Source organism: Onychomys torridus, chromosome 3 (assembly GCF_903995425.1).
Source record: "Onychomys torridus chromosome 3, mOncTor1.1, whole genome shotgun sequence".
In the NCBI taxonomy this organism is placed as follows: Eukaryota; Metazoa; Chordata; class Mammalia; order Rodentia; family Cricetidae; genus Onychomys; species Onychomys torridus.
In genome coordinates, this window is record NC_050445.1 from 24851146 (window position 1) to 24872864 (window position 21719).

Genomic DNA, 21719 nt, shown 5'->3' on the forward strand with positions numbered 1-21719 from the left:
TAGAGACCCCCAAGTTCCTCTTCTCCCTCCCAACTTTCTGCTTGCAGGGGAAGTGCTATCATATGGCCTCGAGCTCTTGCTGCCAGGTCTGCCCTCAACATGATAGACTGGCTCCCCTTGGAAGAATAGGGCAAAACAAATCCTCCTTTTCAAAGCTGTTTCTTTTTTTTAATCAGGGTATTCTATCATAACAACAGAAAAGCAACTAATACAGATGTTTTGAGAGCAAAGAAAAAATAAACCTTGGTTCATATTGCTGTAAATAAACATAGACTGAGTATTTTTTTAGCAAAAAAGCATGAAGGAGGCACTGTGACCAGAGGCTTCTTGCCATTCAACTTGAAACATCATGGGAGGTTTTAAATGAGGATGCCAGAGAGGAGGATACCACACCTTCATTAGGAAAACACAGAATTTTGCAAGACACCAATGCTGACTTCTGCTTATCTCCTGGTAGCCAGGCTGTGTCACTTCCCTCATCCTACTCTTGGTAAAGTGACATGTCCTGAGCTGAGCTGAAGGTAGGGTGGAGGCTCAGGATCAAAACCACAGCCCCAAACCTGGACTTCACTGTTACTTACAAAACAGATTCATCTTGCCATGCCCAGCATGCTTGCCACCTACTTAAGATCACCTATTTTAACACAAGATTCTTCCAGCCATTGTGTCTACAGAACACAGTAAGTCCTCATGGATCTACAGTTCAGAAGAGAACTGGGTACTGAAGCAACGTTCCTAGTTTCCCATGCTGCCCTGTGTCACCCAGGACGTTTTAGGTCTTAATCTAGTTCCCACCCACACTTGGACATTTCTGATTCTTATCTATCTGCTCACCCAGTTTGAGATGCTCTGTAGTTCATTAGCGCTTCCCCTTGGCCAGAGAGAATGAGCAGACTGACTTTACGCTAAGTATCTTTTTGGATATGCTCGTTCTTATGTTACTACAAGGGGTTGGAAAGAAAATAGGTAAGCATAGGAGTTAGTTAGACAGCTAAAGAGGTTTACTATCAGGAACCAGTGGTGTAAAAACACTATAGGGGGAATAAAAGGTGTTAATACAAGAAACAGCAAAAGTTATCTGTTATAAACAGTTTACGTTGTTAGAGGTTATTTTAGCAAGCAAAGGTGTGAGCAAAGTCTTGTTCCTTGAAACCAGATTACAACAGAGGTTTTCATTGTCTAGGAAGAAATTGTACCTAGTCCTCACCTCCCTGCTCCTTTCCTGTGCTTACTAACTACCCAAATGTCACCAGAAGTTTTAGGGACAGAACCTGAGTCGTGCCAGCTCTCATAAGCAGTGTTGGAACAAGCCTAAAACAGGCTAATAAAAGAAACAAAGTTGCCAAAAAACTGTTTAAATAAGAAAAAAAAAAGATTTTTTCAATGTGGACACATAAAGTCCAGAGCCTGCTTCTCTCCAAGGCCATCTTTGGGAACCTGGCATGAGATTTGAGGTTCAATAGAGGACAAGAGGTGTTTACAACTCATGAGTTTTAGTCAGATTGTAGCCCTGCCCATCACTGACCCATTGTTGTCAGGGCTACGCCCTCTCACCCAAAGAACTCTGACAGGTTGTCAGAACAGTAGATTGTCCTTACAGGAGACAAAATTCACCCTTGGGCCAGCATATGGACTCAAGTCTTTTCCTTTGATTAGCATGATGTTCTTGGGGAAATTTCAACTTCATTATAGTCTGGGAGCCAAAGGGGTACACTAATGTCTCTTGAGAATGTCTCCATGCCTGCAATGATGGTTAAAATGGGATGCAGAGATATCAGAGACCTGCTTTAGTTAATGAAACAGGTCACCAAGGCTTGCTGTGTAATGTGAAGATACACACCTGCTACACATATCAGTTATATTCATGTGCACAACTATAATTTTTAGGTTTCTATGTAGACATCCAAAATGTGTGCTCCCTGGCAGCCAACACTGGAGTTCTGACTTTTCACTCCCCTTGATGACCTTTCTTCACTGGCAGAAATGGGAATTCTTTCTTCCTGATTATGCTTACAAAGGACCTGGAAATGTTCTTCTTTCTCTCATACTCTACATGTACTCCATTACGTGTACTCCATCACAAACCCTTCTGACTCTGCCTGGTAGTATATTCAGAAATGAGAACACCTTGCTCTGCCTTGCGCCAGGAATCAGTATCTTGAAAATTGTCCTCCAATCGGGCTCCTGCCACCCACATTGCCAAATTCATCTTATAGCACAAATTAATAAGAGTCTCGTTCAATTCAGCACCCTGCAATGGCTCCTTAACTCCCTCAGAATAGAAAATAAATCTTCACAATTAAATCATTAGCCTCCAGGAACTGGTTTTTAAATATTTTTTTGCTTATACTGGGTCTTGCTCTATAGCCAAAGCTGGCCTGGAATTCAGGCTTCCCCTTTCATATTTTCCGAGTTCTGGCTTTACCAGCAAGCAGGACCACCCTAGAAGGGGGTTGTTTCTAGGAGTGCACTGGTCTTTTTTCCTTGCCAACTTTCCCACCCTTCCAAACTTCTCACCCTGGCTTATCATAATAGGTATCCTCCTTGACCTAGCTCTCATCTGCATTGGATACTCTTTCCTCAAAAGAGTAAACTATTAACTTTTTCGGGTCTTGAAATAATTGTTTCATTTTTTTTTTTCAAAAAATAACCTTATTTTTTCTTTGAATTATAATATAATTACAATTTTGTCCTTTCCTTTCCTCTTTCTAAGCCCTCCCATGCACTGCTGTGCTTGCTTACTTTACATTTCATGGCCACCTTTACTTATTCTGTATATGTGAGTGGGTGAGTGTGTGTGTGTGTGTGTGTGTGTGTGTGTGTGTGTGTGTATTCCTAAATATATAAACTCAACCTTCTCAGTCTGTATAATGTTACTTTATGTAACTGTTTTCAGGGCTGATCCTTTGGTATTGGCTAAGCAATGACATGTTCTTGATGCATTCTTCTCCATGAGGTTCCCTCTGAGCAGTGTTCGGGAACACCCAAATACCTGGATTTAACACACTCATGCTCCTAGCTTTGTTTTATTCTCTTATTTTCCCTCACACAGAATACTCTAAGTGTAGTATTTACTTTTAGCGTACACTTACAGCTTGCTGTCTTCCCTTGTTCTCGTCCCCTAGAATGTGAGTTTCAAATATTATGGATTTTTATCTTCTTCATTGATTTATTTTAGTACAGAGAACAGGATTGGACATTCCATATTGTCAGAAAATATGCGTTAAGTGTCTGGGCCTATAATCTGGCCAAATTGATCTTTCCATGATTCCATGCTCTATTGAGAAAACAGACCAAACCACATGCAAATGAACATGTGAAGAAAGAAACTTCCCCAGGGGAGACCTTGCCTTGGAGGAGGTGGGAATGGAGGATGGATTGTTGGGGGAAGACTGGCAGATGGGAGGAGGGAGGTGGGAAGGGGATCCATGGCTAATATGTAAAATTAAATTAATTACAAAATAAAAATATTTATTAAAAAAAGAAATAAACTTCAGTAGAAATTTTCAGAACACTCAATCATCTTCCCCATCTCCTTCCTTGACTTGCCATGACATCACTGCAGCTGCTAATACACTCAGAGTTTATAAACCCATCAAGACTATGCAGCTCTTCTATTTCCTTACTCTGTGTTCTCATTTTCCCCCCCTTAAAAATAACTGTTAAATCTGACTGGAATTTGGAATGAGAATCATGAGTCAGGATGTACTTCCTTTGGGAGAATTTGGGCAAATGAAGATAGACTGGTGCATAATGGGAAACTGTGGAGCTTCTGTTAGCAAGCAAATGTTACAGAGAGATATTTGCCCATTGCAGCTGCAGAAGTAGAGGCTGAGCCTCTCCATGCTCTCATCTAGAAAGGCACAGGTCCTGGGTCACTTTGTCAGCACCTCTTTGATGAATGAAATGAACATGGTTTATATAACACATAAAATGTGAGCAGTGCTGTTCCTTGGCCTGAGCTCCTAGACTAAATCTAGCAGAGGAAGGAGCTGAGCACTGGCATTCTTTTCTATATTTCCTGACTGCAGATGCAACATGACCACAACCTTTCTGCTGTCAGACCTCCCCTTGACAGTGGACTGTACTTCCTAAAACGTAAACTGAAACACATACTTCCATTCTTACATTGATTTCAAGAGGTATTTTAATATAGCAACAAACCAAGTAATACAGTTGTCACACCAAATGCTAATTTTGACAGTTGCAGAGAACATGTAGCATGGACAGTGAGACTGATTCATTCTAGCACATAGCTACCAACTGTGGAGATGCATGGTCTCTACTCTGAACCTTCCCCACACTCTCTCCTCACCATGATCATGTGTTCTCTTCACTTACTCAAATCTCATTCACTCTTTGGGAGACAACAACCTTCCATCTCCAAACTTGCACAAAAAGTTCGACATCATCTATCCTTCCTCTGGAAGAAACACTTTAAACAGGACAGCTTGGAATATGATATTTGAAGGGAAAGAGCACTACCACCCATGTACAAAGCTGAGTGAGGTCAGTGGACAATTCCACAGAAGTTACTATCTCATAAAAGCCACTGATACAGAAAGACCACCAGGTACTAACACTTTAATATTCATGTAATTAGACAAAATAAAATGTGACTTTATAGAAAACATATAGATACCATCTAATGCCAGAAAAGTCTCTGAATTATTCATCTTTTAGTTTCTCTGGTTATCACTACTGTGCAGTTCTGGCAGAAATAGTGGCAAATATATTATAAATATCTCCCAAATTAGAGGTATATTCTGCTAAAATTGTTTGCAAAACAATTTTAAAAACTGTGTAGGCTGGTTGTAGCAACATTCTTACAGATGTGATATAAATGAAAAGGATGTTCCTCTTTCTCCTGTTGCAAACATATTCATACTTTAAAAAGTTATATTCTAGCCAGGCAATGGTGGCATACACCTTAAATTCCAGCATTCTGGAGGCAGATGAAGACATATCTCTGAGTTCAAGGCCAGCCTGAACACAGAACAAGTTCTAGGACAGCAGGGGCTACACAGGGAAACCCTGTGTCAAAAAAACAATCAAAAATTTATATTCTATAGCCACCATGAACCATAGCCATTATGAACTATAAGGTGACATTTGCACGAGTGTCAACTTTTTAAGGTGATCTAGAAATGAACTCCTTTCATAATAGAACATTTTTGAGTGTGTGTGTGTGTGGGGGGGGGATAATTTAGCTGCCTGAGGATCTCCACTAAACAACTTAGAGACTTTGAAGTATTCATGTGGGGATGTCAAACTGAGGCACAAACACATTTTCTTTTGTTTATTCATGTGTATTGTATTTGCACCTGCATGCATATGCATGTATGTCAGCAGAGGGCATCAGACTCGCTGGAGCTGGAGTTACAGGCATTGTGAGTCCCCTGACATGTGTACTGGGACCCAAACTCAGGTTCTCTGTGGGAGCAGCAAGGACTTCTAACAATTGAGCCATGTTTCCTAGCCTGTCTTATTTCAAATTTTAAAAGCAGTTTTCACGAACTTTCATCTTACAAAATATAAAGTGAATGGAATTAATGTTCAGAGCAAGATAGCCCCTTCTCACAAAATCAGAAACTAAGAAAGGTAACTCAATACAATAAGTGAATATTAACTTGTAGTTACACATAGTTTTCAAAGACAAAATATCTCAAAATGAAATGTCTTAAGCTCTAATAAAAAGCAAACTTTTGAATTAGGATATTTAGGATTTAGGAAATGGTATGCGATACTTTATTTCATAGAAGCATTTTGCCTTTCTAGTCTGTGTGAATTCATACTCAAAATGAAGGCATGAAAGTAGGAGGGGGATTTGCTGGGAAGAGCTTCAGTGGACAGGAATTGGGAAAAGAGGATTGGGGGAGAAAAGAAGTAAAAGTTACATCAATGTACAAAGCTAAAACCATAAAAAGAGGTTAAGTTTCTTCCTAGACTTGCAAAACCTAATAAACATTAATTTCCAGTATTTCTGTCTGTGGATTTGGCAAGCATAATTATTCCAGGTAGCCCGTGACAGTTAACCCTCATTTGCCATTTGTATTGTATAATTACATCTAGCACAAAATGGTCATCAGAAGGGACAGCATCCTGAGGCTGAGAAGGGAGGGAACTCTTTTGCTTGAGAGCATAGAAGGAAAGGTCACATCAGAAACAGCGTTTCTGCCATTGTTCAGCTGTTGCTTGCAGTACTAGCAGCATAGTGCCCACATTGCCTGAACAAAGTTAGACAAATGGGATGTTACAGATTGTTCCATCTCTGTCTCATATATGTATATGTAATGCCCTATTCATGCTATATATACAGACATACACACATATGAACTCCATACATAGGCACATGTATACAGATATATACACACATGTACATACACACATATACATGCACCAAGCAGACTATACACACATACCTATATAAACATACTCCATACATACACATATATGTATACATATATAAATGTTGTCTTTGTTGACATCACAAATATACTAGATAAAGTAGGCATCCCAAACAGCAACCTTTCATAAGCCCAGTTTTTGCATTTGTGTTTATCTTTTTCATTTGTGTCTTTCCTTGACAAGCAACAGAACTATGAATCATGATGTCTGGAGCACTTAAAGTAGGATGGACAGATGGCTTACCTGTCTATGATGGCACACATGTCAATGGTGACATTTGCAAAGCTTCCAGGTTTCCTCTGTGCCACTTCGTATAAATTTACAAGCTGGTCATCAACCTGAATGAGCTGCATGCATCCTTGGAATGATGGTTGCAGGGCAGAATGGCTGGCATTGTTCACGTGGTTCAAAAATCCTGTGATACAGAAGGAACAAGGAGATCACAATGGGCATCCAGCATGGTTTATTAACAGCCTCCCAAGCATTTGGCTGGACACAGCCACCCGATTAATAACGGTGTAGGCGTTTCTTTGATTCTTGCTGACATAGTACAGGGGTGACACCTCTTGAGAATGTGAGATTACTTTAGGCAGGAGTCAGGCTCGGGGGTAGCTTGAATGGAAACAACCCCCACAGGCTCATATGTTTGAATGCTCATTTCCACAGTTGGTGGAACTATTTGTGAAGGACTGGGAGAGTGGCCTTGTTGGAGTAGGTATGACTCTGTGAGTTCCCCAATCCAAATTGCCTACTCAGCAAATTTAAACTGTACTCATTAGTCTTCAATTATTTACCAATTCATTCTTTCCAATACTGTGTGGTTGGCAGTAGACCACCAATACATTAAAAAAAAAAAAAAGTGAGAACCAACATATGCCCATTAAATGAATAAAAGTGAATATTTAGGAAAAACAGAATTTGGTCATTAAGTGATTCTTTTAAATGCCCTATTTTGGTTGATTATAATAATAGTTGACTACAATAAAAACCACTTTTCTCATTTCCTCAGCAGATGTCAATATGTAAATTCTGAAAACTGTTATTTGAATTTCCTTCAAGGTTTCATCTCAGTGGTATACATTACTTTCCACCAATATAACACTAGAAAAAGGATTATGCTTAATTCTTAACTTAAAATAATGTGCTCTGTTCCAATACTGTTATATGGTGTGTGTGTGTGTGTGTGTGTGTGTGTGTGTGTGTGTGTGTGTTTGTGTGTGTGTGTATGTGTGTGTATGTATGCCTGTGTATGTATGCATGCATGTATTTATCAGCTATGCATTTTCATTGGAATTGACTTAGTTCCTGTACAAAAATGCTGACTTTTGGATAAGTTGGCTACTTAGAAGAGTTGTATGCATACAATGTGATTTCTACTTGTCTAATCATGGTAAAATTGAGTAGGTTTTAATGGCTAAACTTAGCAGACGGAAAACACGCAGCTGTAACTTTTGTGGCTGCTCTTAGCAAGGCTATCATTGGGTTCAGCTTTTGTGAATACTTAGGCGTCTAAACATTCACATTAACTTGGAAAAATTTGGAAATGAGTAACTCTCTTTATGAGAGTGAGAATGTCTGTGAAGCAGAGCAGCTGCATAAATGCTTATCGCTTCCAACTGGGTGTGATTACATTCCCAAAACAAGACTTCAGCATCCACTCACAACAATGTTCTGTTCGGTCTTGATACTTCTGGAGTCTAAAATTGTCAAGTCTTTTCATGCTCTTACATGAGATGTATTCTAGGAGAAGATAATTATAGGAATAATCACTACATAGCTATTGAAAATAGTCCTTTTCCTTGTATTATACTTAAAGCTTTTAAGAGGGATCCTATTTGCTCTTGTGTACAAGCATCCACACTCTTCTGTATCATCCTTAGGCCTTAAGCTTAGCTTATTTCTATAGACAACAGAAAACTGTGAAGGTGGTATAAGTGACTTCCGAGGCCTATTTTCTAACCTGATGTACACAATTGCTCATATTGGTCAGCAGGCAGTGCTGTGGGAGACCTATGAGAGATGGTAAAAGACTTGCATGACTGCAATTGTGTTGTGTGGCATGGGTAGGGTAGGATGAAGATTAGATTGTTACCCAACAATAGCAATGAATAAATAACCTCTTGCTGGAAACTAATTACAATAATGCCCCCAAAGGAAAGGGCAAGTTAGCTAATGAGCCTTCATGGATTTATTGGTCAGAAACCTAATGTCTCTTGGGGAGGCAGTCAGTAACAATATAAAGGAAAGGAATAGAAATGGAATGGCCCTGTAATGAAAGCACATGGGATCCTTACTGTGTTGTGGAGCAAAGTTTATCAACATTGTGGTTATCTTAGTTAGGGTTACCATTGTTGTGATAAAATATCATGACCAATGCAACTTGGGGAGGAAAGAGTTATTTGTCTCACACTTCCAAACTACTGTTCATCAGTAAAGGAAATCAGGACAAGAAATCAAACAGGGCAATCTCCTGGAGACAAGACTTGTTGCAGATGCCATGGAGGAATGCTGCTTACTGGCTTACTCAGCCTGCTTTCTTATAGAACCCAAGACCAACAGCCCAGGAATGGCAGGCCCTCCCCCATCAATCATTTATCAAGAAAATGCACCACAGGCTTGCCTACAGTGCCATCTAATGGAAGCATTTTTCTTGATTGAGGTTCTCTCCTTTCAGGTGACTTTAGCTTGTATCAAGTTGATATAAAATTATCCACCACAAAGGACCCCTTTTCAACTTGTCATACAAAAAAATCACTGATAAGCCCTAATTTTTCTCTCTTGTTAATCCTCAAGATCATACATTAATATTGACACCACAACATATATTTTCAAACTTAAAAATCCCACAGTCTTACAAATTCAAACACTTTAAAAATTCATTCTCAAGCCGGGAGGTGGTGGCACATGCCTTTAATCCCAGCACTTGGGAGGCAGAGCCAGGCGGATCTCTGTGAGTTCGAGGCCAGCCTGGTCTACAATGTGAGTTCCAGGAAAGGCGCAGAATTTCACAGAGAAACCCTGTCTCGAAAAACAAACAAACAAACAAAAATTCAATCTCTTTCAAAAAATCTAAATTATCTTTTAAAATCCAGTCTCTCAACTATGACTCCTATATAAAACAAAAGCATACTTTCTTACTTCAGAAATGAAGAACCAAAGCTTATCACAATACAAACAAAGCAAAACCAAACTCTAACTGTGTAAATGACTCAATATCCAATGTCTGGATCAACTCACAATCTTCAAGGCTCCTCAAAGGACTTGGGTAACTTCTCAGGTTCCATCCTCTGCAGCATGCACAATTTGTCATCTGAGCTTTGGCTGTCTCTACTCCATAGCTGCTGCTTTTCTTGGTTGTCATCACATGGTACTGGCATCTCAAAAAATGCTGTGGTCCTTCCCTGCAACTGGACTATACTTTCACCAATAGCTTCATGTGGGCTCTCTTCAGGGACTCTAGTTCTGCTACACAGTGCCAAGCCCCAGCTGCTCTGTATGACCCCTTTAAGCTTTCAAAGCCAGTACTACCTGGTGACTCTTAAACTACCAGGCTTGGCTGCCTCTGGAACACACCTTCTATGTGCTGACTCTAAGGAACCACAGCACAAAAGGCTTCAGCTCACTGATGTGGGTCTCTTCTCAATCCATTGTTAATTTCTCAGCTCCACCTAACCAGCATCAACTGTCCCAATAAAGCAAAGATTTTACTTTAGTGGTTCTGGTCTCTTGTTAATCACAGCTGATTTCTTCAGCCCAGCTGATCAGACCACAAATTCTTTGCACAAAAGGCCTGGTAGAGTCCTTGTTTCTCTCTGAAACTTCATAAGCCAGGCCTCCATTGTCTGCAGTGCTCTCAACATTCTTATCTTCCAAGCTCCTACAGAATAGCTCAATGAGTTCTCAACACATAATGACTTTTCTGAGCTCAAATTCCAAAGTCTTTCTACAGTCCTCCCCTAAATAACATAGTCAGGTCTGTCACAGCAATACCCCATTATCCTGGTACTGAGTTGTCTTAGTTAGGGTTAGTACTGCTTGATGAAACAACACAACCAAAGCAACTTGGGGAGGAAAGGGTTTGTTTGACTTACACTTCCAAATTACTGATTATCAGTGAAGGAAGTCAGGACAGGAACTCAAATGAAGCAGGAACATGGAGGCAGTAACTAACACAGAGGCTGTGAAGGAGTGCTGCTTGCTCAGCAGACTTTCTTGTAGAATCCAGAACTACCAGCCCATGATGGCACTGCCCACAATGGGCTGGGCCTTCCCACACCAATCACTAATTAAGAAAATGCCCTACCGGTTTGCCTACAGCCCTGTCTAATGGAGGTATTTTCTTAATTGAGGTTCCCTCCTTTCAGGTGACTTTAGCTTGGATCACGTTGACATAAAACTATCCAACACACTATCTATGATAACACAAAACTAAGAAGATATACTTAATCCATTGTAAAATCTGGTCAAGGGTATTTTGAGCACAGTACCAAAAGTGTTATCAGCTAATCCAATTCAATTTGCCTGTCAAATTGATTGGCTTGAGAAACACATAGCTGTGTGAGAGGCCTTTTCTTGAGAGGGGAAGACCTATTCTGAGTATGGATAGCACCCTCCCACAGGCTGGGGAGGAAGCAGATTAAAGCGGAAACCAAGCTGACTTTAGCAGGATTATAAGTGAGCTGGTAGGTTACCATGGAAAGACACCTGTGGAATTCAATATGACTCTCTTTCTTCAAGTTGTTGGTCTCAGATATTTTATCCTAGTGATGAAAAACAAACAAAAGCTAAAAACAAACAAACAAACAACAACAACAAAAAACCTCTTAGCTATAAAGAAGCAGAAAGTAATGGACATCAAATTGAAATCTGTCTTAATTCCACTTTACTCAGACAGTGAACAATACAAGAAGAAATTGCTTCCAATGACCAAATACCAGGACATGTCATATAGTGATGACAAGGAAATCTTTGCCAACACCTTAGACAGATGTGAGAGAGGAAGATTCATGAAACCAGATTCATGCACCCAGACAAGATCCCAAACAAGAGCATTTCTAGGATCTTAAGGGTATTTTGCTCAGTAGGTCAGGAGCTCAGAAGTGGTTATCTTCATGAGACTATATCCATGCTTTCTATTAAATGACTGTTTTTAAACACTTATTTCTTTTTATGTCTTTGCTTTCGAAAAATGTTCTTTCAGTGTGTGTGTGTGTGTGTGTGTGTGTGTGTGTGTGTGTGTGTGTGTTATAGCCTCATTATGTTGTGTATATAGAGGTCAGAGAAATAATGTGAAGTCAGTTCTTTGTTACTACTATGTGGTCCTAGGGATCAAACTCTGACTGTCAAGCTTAGTAGGCTCATTTACCCACTGAACCATCTTGTTGGCCATTTGAATTTGAAACCAGGGCCCTGGACTCATATTCCTACCTCCACCCCTGAATGCTGTGGTATACATTCCACTTCAGTGGGCAAACCTGAACAGCATTGCCAGGAAACACATTGTTCTTTGTTTGTTTTTAAGGACATTGCCATTGGCAGTGATGCCATCAGCTTTGACCAGCCTGTACTAAAATAGACAGAGAGTGCAAATGTAAAGAAACTTTTAGACCTTGGCCAATGTGCAGAAAAATTGAAACTGGAAACATGCACTACCTATTAAGAAGAAGTGAAGTGGGGAGAGGAAGAGGAGAGAGAGGAGATGGAAATGACTCCGGGTGGGGGAAGATCAAAGACATGGAGATCACAGAGTTGCAAAAAATCAGTAAGTTTGAATCCTAAGATGGAATTCTCATCAAGCGCCTCACCTGAATCTTGAAACAACATAGACCAGTGATTTGAGTCTGACTTGACATTGCCAAGGCTCTGAAGCTTACATACAGATAGTCTAACAAAATACAACTTCAGAAACAGTTTTCAGAAGAGATGTAGACTTAGTACATGAATATTCATAAAGGGAGGATAAACCCTTAACTCTATCTTCAAGATAGCTATCAATCATCACATTATAATTATATTAACTCTAGAATACTCTTCTCCCACATTGAACTAGTGCCTACCTGTGTGCAACTAATAGAACACTGCCAAATATTTACATATGGGTTATGGTTATTGAACTGTATATGAATATTCTTAAGCTCTACCCTCAGTTACCTGGAAAAGCACCCCGCCCCTTGTACTATAACTGGCTGGTACTTTACTCTTGCTTTCAGACTTCTATCCTAAGTTTAGCAAATTAAAACCTCCTTATCTGTTTTGAAATCCACTCAGTTTATTCTTCTTGCTGACAAAGTCATTCCCTGCATCTTCACAATTTTAAAATTTTAATTCCCTGCATCTTCACAATTTTAAAATTTTAATTCAGAAGTATCTCAGTGGAAAAAATGTTGATATTTGTTTGGACATCAGAATGCCAATCTAAACAGTTGCAAGTTATACTGTTAATCTGATTGAACAGAATTTAAAAAAGGAAGGAAGGAAGGAAGGAAGGAAGGAAGGAAGGAAGGAAGGAAGGAAGGAAGGAAGGAAGAAACAGTAGGCACCAAGATGGCTGAAGAACACTGTTTATTATATTTGTTTTAAAGTTGAGGAATGTGAGGGAGTTTAGAGAGAGGCTGATAGAGTGCTATACAGTCTTCAGCATTTTCTTCCCAATGAAAACTTGTCAGAGTGAATCAAGTGTTTACTAATCATGCCTACTCAACCTTTCTGAATAAAACAGTCAAAAATGTATTCAGCGGCAGCAACAGAAAAAGCTGTTTTCAACTGAGCAAGGAGGTAGAACGTGCCAGGAAGACTCCACCTGGTATGGTTGGGAGATTGACTAGGGTACAGGTTAATTGAGCCAGTACATTAATACATGGATGAGCCACTCTCAATGTTAGAGACAGGGCTATAGATATAGAATGTGAGAAAAACTGAATGAACTCTGAGGGCTGGGGCAGGAATTTAAACCCTAAGTGTGAATTTGAGATTTTCTGTATGGGTAGCTACATACACAAATAAATTTAAATATAAGTAGTTGTGGTGAAAATACAGTTGGTTCTTACCATGCAGAAGGACAGTCTGAGAGCTGGGTCATGAGACAAAAGTGCATACTCTTACATCTCAGATTTGGTTCATTAAAACCAGGATCCCAAAGAGAAATGACAGATTGTTTGGCTTGGATGGGACAGATATACAATGAGTCTGGTGTATTCTGTGTTGCTTTAAAAGATAATGACATGGTAGGAATTAGAGAAAGAATTACAGACCTGTTTCAGAATGGCATGAAGTAGTTACTGCTGCCCAAGTTCAAAGTAGCTAGAATACATATTTCACAATTTGAGGATAAAAATTTATATTTTATTCATCAATAAAAAGAGATGGGAAATATTAAGTAAAGTACAGATCCGTGTGTAAATGTCTGTGTAAAGTGAATAAATCAGCGTGGAAAAGAGTGGAGAGAGCTCTTGCTATAGCCTTCTGCTAACTTACAATGTAAGAGGGGATATTAGAGTTTGAAAGTCATCCTTTGACAAGCCTCATATTATTTTATTGATTTATTTTATTTATTTATTATTTAACAAATGAGTTAAGCAGCAAATGTCAGTGGAGGCCAGATGGGGACCACAGTCTCAAAGATCTCTTTAAAACAGCCATCGAAGCTGAGCATGTTGGTGCATACCTTTAATCCTAGAGCTATCTCTCTGGAGGCAGGTAGGTGGATCTCCACGAGTTCAAGGCTAGCCTGGTCTACTTTGAAAGTTCTAGTGAGCCAAGGCTAAACAGTGAGTCCATGGCTTAAAACACAATAATTGAAAAGGCATGATTCATCAATTTCCAGGTGAGAAACCTGGCCGACTGAATTGAGACCAAGCTATCAAATAAGAATTACTTCAGTGGCAGAACCAATAGACACTGTGGGTCACCTGACAGGATGCAAAATAGTAGAATAAAACAGGGCCTTCAGTGTTTCTGCAAAAATACATACGCATTCCTTTGTAATATCAGACTAAAGCAAACAGATGCCATCCACAAAAGGCTAACCTGAGATACTCAGGGGTGCTCAGTCTCTGACAGTCAACTGAGGTTGTGGTTCTGATTAGCAGGGACCAGAAAAGTAGGAGGGCGGGATAAAGCAGGCACTTTTCTCCCGGGTCCTTCATTATAACAGACATGCTTAGAGAAGAGGTGAACCCACATTTGGACTTGCTACACTGGCAGTCTTTGTGTTCTTCCTATAATTTTTCTGTAATTTTTAAGGTGTTTTAGAAACAGAAACTAGGGCTAAAAAACTTGTGTAATCTGAGAACCTGTTCTGGATTAAATTTATTCCATCATAATCTGTAGTCAATGTCCATGGATTTTCAATGGAACTATTCTTCCTTCAGTCAGTGGTGTACTTTAGCTCACAAACCACCATCATCCACTCTTTCTTAAAGACCTTGCCATGGCAGGCATTGACACTTAGCAAATGACTAGTCTACATAGTCTGCTTTTCCAACACAGATGGCATCTGCTTCGAGACCCATTATTCTGAAAGATGATTTCCTTATACTTATCTGTTAGGTTACTATTGTTTTGGTTTTTAAATTCAGGATCATGATGATCCATGTGATTACATATGGCCTAAAAATAAGGTTCTAGCATTTCTTTGCATCTAAATTTGGCTAAAAGCAATATGAATTTAAGCTTGAACAGGAGTCAGAAGTTAGAAGGTAATTTTATTGAAAGTAATTTTTATCAGTTAATTTTGTAATAGAAAAAAAAAGACAATTTGTTGCCTTTTCCAGGCTTACTATGAATTACTTATTTTATATTATATTAATGTTTGACATCTCTTTATATGGAAATGTTTAAGGTACAAATTCAAGAATTTTGCACCTACCAGGTTTGGGTCTTTTAAGTTGATTAAATGCTGTGTTCTTTTATTATAGTTTAAGTTTGTAAAGCAGACAAATTATAATTGCCATCCTGGTGAGTCATGAAAAATAAATACACATATATCTATAAAATAAATGTTCAGAAGTTTACAGTGAGCAGCAGATATCCAAGAAACCTAGCACACCTTTGTTCATTTTCCTTTCTACTTTTACAAACTGTTTAGGCAATATATCAATTTAGTATTTATGAAACACCTAATGATAGGATATTTATATCCTGAAGAATGTGACAACCACATTAGTGAAGAAAGCCTCAGACGTAAGAAGATAGATATGATTTACAAAACTGTTTCTGCTGACTATGGAAGTAGAATGGCAATCTTAGAATGTGGGACTGTCACTCTCTTCTAGAAAGTTTCTTTTTTCTTGGTTGACAAGGGTTTCTTGCTGCTTTTGTGGCCCTGCAAGGCCAGTTTGGTCTCTCACACTGGTGTATTTCTGGTGAGGTAAGTGTGAAAGCTCCTCAAAGTTCCTTGGGCTTTGTCTGATTTCCTGGTAGACCTTTCCTTCCTTAACAGTAGTCCCCTCCAAACCTCTGCCTCTAGTGCATCTGTCTCAGCTCAGAACTCACTGATTTCTCTTGCCAGTGCATGGTTATATTCAAGACACACATTTCTGCCCTTGCTGGAATTTTGCCATCATCCCTAGTAGCAGGTTTTCCCCCAAAGCCTCAGCTTTAGTTTATTCGTTGGTAAATCAAGCATGTCAATCAGCTCAGTTTCTGGTTTCCTTTCTTTTTCATGTCAGGAACATACCTTCCACCTTTTAAAGACCTCTCACCTATGTGTGACCATCAAGCCAAACCTCCAGTCCATTTCTGGTGTTGGTCCAAGGGGTCTTTACTGAACATGATAATCTGAGCACACTTCCCTCTTCTTAAGGGAGTATTTGTGTCAGAACACATATTTACAGTACTTGTGAAATTGCTCAGATCTTTTTCTCTGGTGATCTGGTATTTTAACACAAAATTAAGTTTGTAGAGATTTACAAATAAGGAGGCCATATATTTGAAAAGGAAAATGCTTACAATTCCAAATGAGATGTACTAAATTAAGTGTTTTAATTAAAATTAATATAATGGGGTCACTTAATGATGTCATCATATTTTAAACATATGCTTCAGCTAGAATATCTTAAATACATGAGCTTCAGTATGTTATTATAAAATGTGTTTAATCCTAAATTTATTGTACTATTAAGATAACATTTTCTTCAATAAAATCATTATGGGTCTTCTTTCCTATTCTCATAAAATACAGAGAAGTTATAAGTTATATTTACTTTAAATTGGCTTAATATGCAAAGATAGTAAAGAAGTTTGGGTTTTTTTCCAGCAAACATAAAGAAATTTATAAGAATGTAGGAAATTCAAGGAATAGACTAATATTTTTTTCAAAAAAGGATAGTTAGAAATCTAGGAAACAGAAATTATAATGTACTTTTAAAATTTGTTTTAAAATGGGTCATAAAACATGAAAAGCAAAGTGAAGAAAATAGAATGTTTTGATATTTTTACAATATTTTACTCTTTTAAAGGAAGAAAAAATGTGAATTAATACATAAGTCTGTCAGCTTTAGTTCCTTAGGGGTTTCTACTATTTCTAATGCATAGATGGATACATTCATACAATCAGATCATAAAATAATATTGCCTCATTGATTTTTCCTTGTGAGCTCACATAGTTTGTTAATTACATTGGACTCCAGGGTATGAAGATAGCAGGCCAAGAGAGTGCCTATAAATGTTATTGATCATAAAACTATCCAACAAACATATATTTTTCAAATTCTTACACCATTCCAAGTTATTTTTACTAATGGCTTTTTCTATATACAAATACATTTAAAAGGTCAACTATATCTTAAATATATTAATACAAATTCTCTAACAGGAGATAATTTATTTTAAGGATAGTTATCATCTAATGATATTGCCTTTAGGAATAATTGGGAAAGAGACAAACATAATGTGAAGAAGTTTATTTCCTATGAAAAGGTAATATGAGAGTCTAGAAACTCTCCCTGCCACAAACACTCAGAGAACTAGCTAAAAAGCAGCATGTATTCTCTAAGTTACCTATCTGGCCGAGAATGGAAAATCAAGGGCCTTAGATGATGCTGAGACACAAGTGTTTAGAAAGCATCTCCTTATCTTTGTAATGCAGAGGTTTGGGTTTTACAGGTCAAGCAGATTAGAAATCAGGCTGCAGGCCTGTGCAAAGTTAAAGAACATTGCAATATCAGCATCACATTAAGCCCAAAGATGCTAAGATCTTAGTGAAGTACATACTAGAAACAATATTCTAGTCAGCCAAAAGGGCTGACAAGGAAAATTGTCTTCCTTTGCCTGGCCTATTGAAAGAAAAAGAAAAGTTAGTCTTCAAGAATGCATAAAACATGGAGTTACTGAACTAAATTATGGCTTTCAAACTTGTACTGTCTGTAGGGTGTGGCACTCAAATCAAGAAGTTACTATAGAAAGCAAGTGATTTCAAGCTATGGGAAATTACCCATTCCCATTACCATGGGAAATGAAGTGTAAGTTCTCTCAGATTAACTCTGGAAGTTCAGGATCCCTAAAATGGAGATATATAGACCAGCAAATCCAAACAAACTACAAAACACTGGAGAAGTAGTTAGTCTCCTTCTTAAACTGCTTATACTAAGAATCTTCAACTTCATAATGGAACAAAAGTGATATCCATTAGAAGCTGGACTTCCAAGTATGAATTGTTTTTTTTCTTTTTTGGTTTTTCAAGACAGGGTCTCTCTGTGTAGCTTTGGAGCTTGTCCTGGAACTCATTTTGTAGACCAGGCTGGCCTTGAACTCACTGAGATTCACCTGGCTCTGACTCCCGAGTGCTGGGATTAAAGGCATGTGCCATGAACACTTGACATTCTTCTTTATTACTTTTTTTTCAATACAGGCTTTCTCTGTGTAGCCCCAATTTTGAATCTTTCCTTTCCTAATATTAGCAATAAATGATATGATACTCTGTCTATGCTGGGCAGAGTAGAGAGCCACTGCTCTGTCACCCATGCCATCCCAATTCAGAGAATTCTTGCAATGGGAGCTCTACAAGACCAGGAGCTTAGGTGCATTCACTGAAGTCCTAGCTCATATGCCTATAAGAATATAAACAGAGGAGGGTATATTTGTATAATGAACAAGTGTCAGAAGAAACATTTGGTCCCCAGAAATGTCAAACACATTTTAGAAGGGTAAAGTATTCAGAAATTATTTTAAAAACAACAACTTCAAAAAGCTAGACTCAAACATATGAGTTTGAGATAATGCTAAAAAAAAAAGTACTACTTAGCTTTGATCAAAAACCAAACAGATACTATACAATTGAAAAGTACATTGCCATAAACAAACAAACAAACAAAAAACAAAACAACAACAACAACAAAAAAAAAACGCATGGGACATGTTTAACAGTTGGCATACAGTCAGAATAAAACTGGAAAATAGTAAAAACAGGATTCACAACGGTAGTTAAAAAATAAAAGTGACTAAAGACATTACATAGAAACTTTGAAATCTAGGGAGAGAAAATCAGTATTAACATAGAGATGTGGAATTTTAGAAGAAAAGGGAAAAATGAGGATAGAGTAATTAAAAGATAATATCTGTAATATCTGAGAATTTTCTAGGACTGTTTAAAAATGTGAATTCAGGGAGAATAATAATTCTCAAACAAAATTTCTTTTAAAATATCATTAGGAAGAATGAGTTGGGTAATAAGAATGGGAGGAAGATTTAAAATCAGACATTAACCAGCATCCATCAAGTTCATATATGAAATTCTCAGTGAACGAATTCAAGTGAAAGTTATTTTTAAAAAAGACCATTTGTCAGTAGTAATATAGCAGATCACCAAGAAACATAAAAGGCCCAAGAGATAAAGATTAGTCTAGGAAACAACCCTGGGAGTACTGTCCACAGAAGTAAAGTACAACAAAGTCCTCCGTGAAGTAAAATGTCGAGATTCACAGCCAGCTGTGCACCTGCTGTTGAGTTGGGGACATTCTTGTTACAGAACAAGGAGAGCAGGAGAAAGGAAATGCAAGTCTGTTCAGGATGCACTGGCATATCAAGATGAGTGTTCTCAACTTGGTTAATGTTTAAAAAAAAAGGGAGGGGGAGAAGGGTATTTCTGGACTGACAGATTCAATTGTGCCTCAGTGTTTGGGCTCCAAAGAGTTAGAAGGATCTGAAAGCTTTTCAATTTCTCTAAAGACGATACCTGCCAATGTAGTCAGAAAGCACTTGAACAGAGAAGGTAAGAAGCCCAGGATCAAAGCAGCCAAGATTAAGTGTGTTGTTACTCCATATGTTCTGCAACACAAAACCCAACGCTTTGCTCTGAAGAAACAATGCACCAATGAAAATGAGGAGGCTGTGGAATATGCTGAACTTTTATCCAAGAGAATGAAGGAAGCCAAAGAAAATGCCAGGAACAGATTACCAAGAACCATAGGCTGTCTGCACTGAGGACTTCTACTTCTAAGTCTGAGGCCAGTCAAATATCTAAGTCTTTAGGAGTAACAAATAAATGATCAGATGTTGAAAATAAAAGAAAACACAGTAACAGATTTGTCTCACTGCATTGCTTTGAGAGAGCAGCACCCAGTAACCACTATGAAAAACCCCAAAGCAGAGTCCAGCACACAGCAGAACCATTCCTGGGGCCTGTGTGTGAGGCAATGAAGTGCGTTTTAAGGCAAAACAAAGACAAGAAAAAGAATAGATTCATAAAAGATTAATGTTTAATGATGAAAGTAAACAATAACTTAAATATATTTGCACTTAGTGATACAGTATTCAAGGAAAGTACCTTTAAAAAAATTCAACTAGAGTTTTCTAGAAATTGTCTCCTGATAAGAACCCCATGTTTTGCTTCTCCTGCTTCAGGGGGTCAGCAGCACCCACATCCTAAGATCTAAAGCAGTTTCCTGTCCCTATGATCCCTGGATTCCCATTCCTTTCCTTCTACACTGTCCAGAAGCTCCCTGAGTGCTCGGTTGCCTTCAGTACTCAGCACTGCACTATATGAACCACACAGAGTAAGCTTGCCAAACATATGACCTTGATGATTAGTACACAGATGCTGTAGAAAAGGAAAATTTAAACAGAAGTAGCTTCTACAGTCTTTGCAAAAAAGACTAAATTCTTATGTAATATGTATAAAATCTCAATGCATCATATTCCCTCTTTCCCACAAGTACATCCCTCTCTGAGGCAGAATATCACATGCCCCCCACATGACAAAACATTTATTAATTCCTTATAAAATGCCACATAGGGATGCTGACTCAGAGGACTGTAATTCTTCCTATGCTCTGTAGGTTTACCTAAATGACAATAAAGTCACAAGGAAGCAGTACAGACTTTGAAATGGGTAAGCGCTAGCTAGCGTCACAACGCTGGAATGAGATTTTGACAAAGACTTAAAAGACAGCAACGTAGATGAGAATGGAAATGCTTCTTTAGGTTCTCACAGATTGACATTCTCAGGATGTGAGCCAGGCAGCAGAGCTCAACTCAAGAAGACTCCAGGTTAAGGAATGGTAGTTGGTACAAGGGGACAGAGTGATAGCCCCTGCACTGCTTTCCTAGTTTTATTTATGTTTCTGTGATAAAATATCCTGACCCCCCAAAAAAATTAGGTAACAAAAGGGTTTATTGGTTTGCAATTCCAGGTTGTACTTCATCATGGATGGAAAATCAAGTCAGGAACTCAAAGCAGGGGTCACATGATATCCACACTCAAGTACAGAAAGAAATGAATGCTTTGGTTATGTCTGCTTGGCTTATTTTTCTTAGCCAGCTTTTTTTAACCCATAGTTCAGGGCACCAAACTGGGGAATCGTTCCACCCACAATGGACTGGGTCTTTCTATATCAGTTAGCAATGAAAGCAATTTCCCACAGGCCAATTTGATGAAGACAATTATTCACCTGTCTCTTGCCAGGTGATCTATTCTGAGTTGTGGCAAGTTGACACCTAGAACTAACCACCACACCACTCAAGTCTGTAAAAATGCCCCTGATAATCACTTTGTCAGCTGGAGTCAGCATTTGTGGAAATGGATATGTTTGAAATTGTATTAGTGAAAATAGAACAATTACCAAGGATACTATGCACTGAAGAGTGAAATGCCCAGGGTTCTTTCCCTGCCAGGCTTCCTGAGCACAAAGACCCCTGCAGAATCGAAGTGTCTCAAGGAAGACACTTATATTTAGCCACCAATCATTGAAGTCATAGTCATTAGTCAGTAAGCTTCTCCTAAAGATGACCTCTTCTAAGTGCTTGGACAGCCATTGGTGATTCTACTGTATGATCACACATCGATAAATGGCTCACATTCCTTTGAATTGTTGAAA

The 21719-nt window shown here is 38.5% G+C and overlaps 1 protein-coding gene across 1 annotated transcript in view; it reads right to left on the minus strand.

Moving 5' to 3' along the window:
- Positions 1–21719, minus strand: part of Cntnap2 (contactin associated protein 2) — a 2080708-nt gene that overhangs the window by 954617 nt on the left and 1104372 nt on the right. The window contains exon 10 of the mRNA XM_036182111.1: positions 6652–6823. Within this exon, the coding sequence (XP_036038004.1) occupies positions 6652–6823 (172 nt within the window). The remainder of the gene's footprint in view (positions 1–6651; positions 6824–21719) is intronic.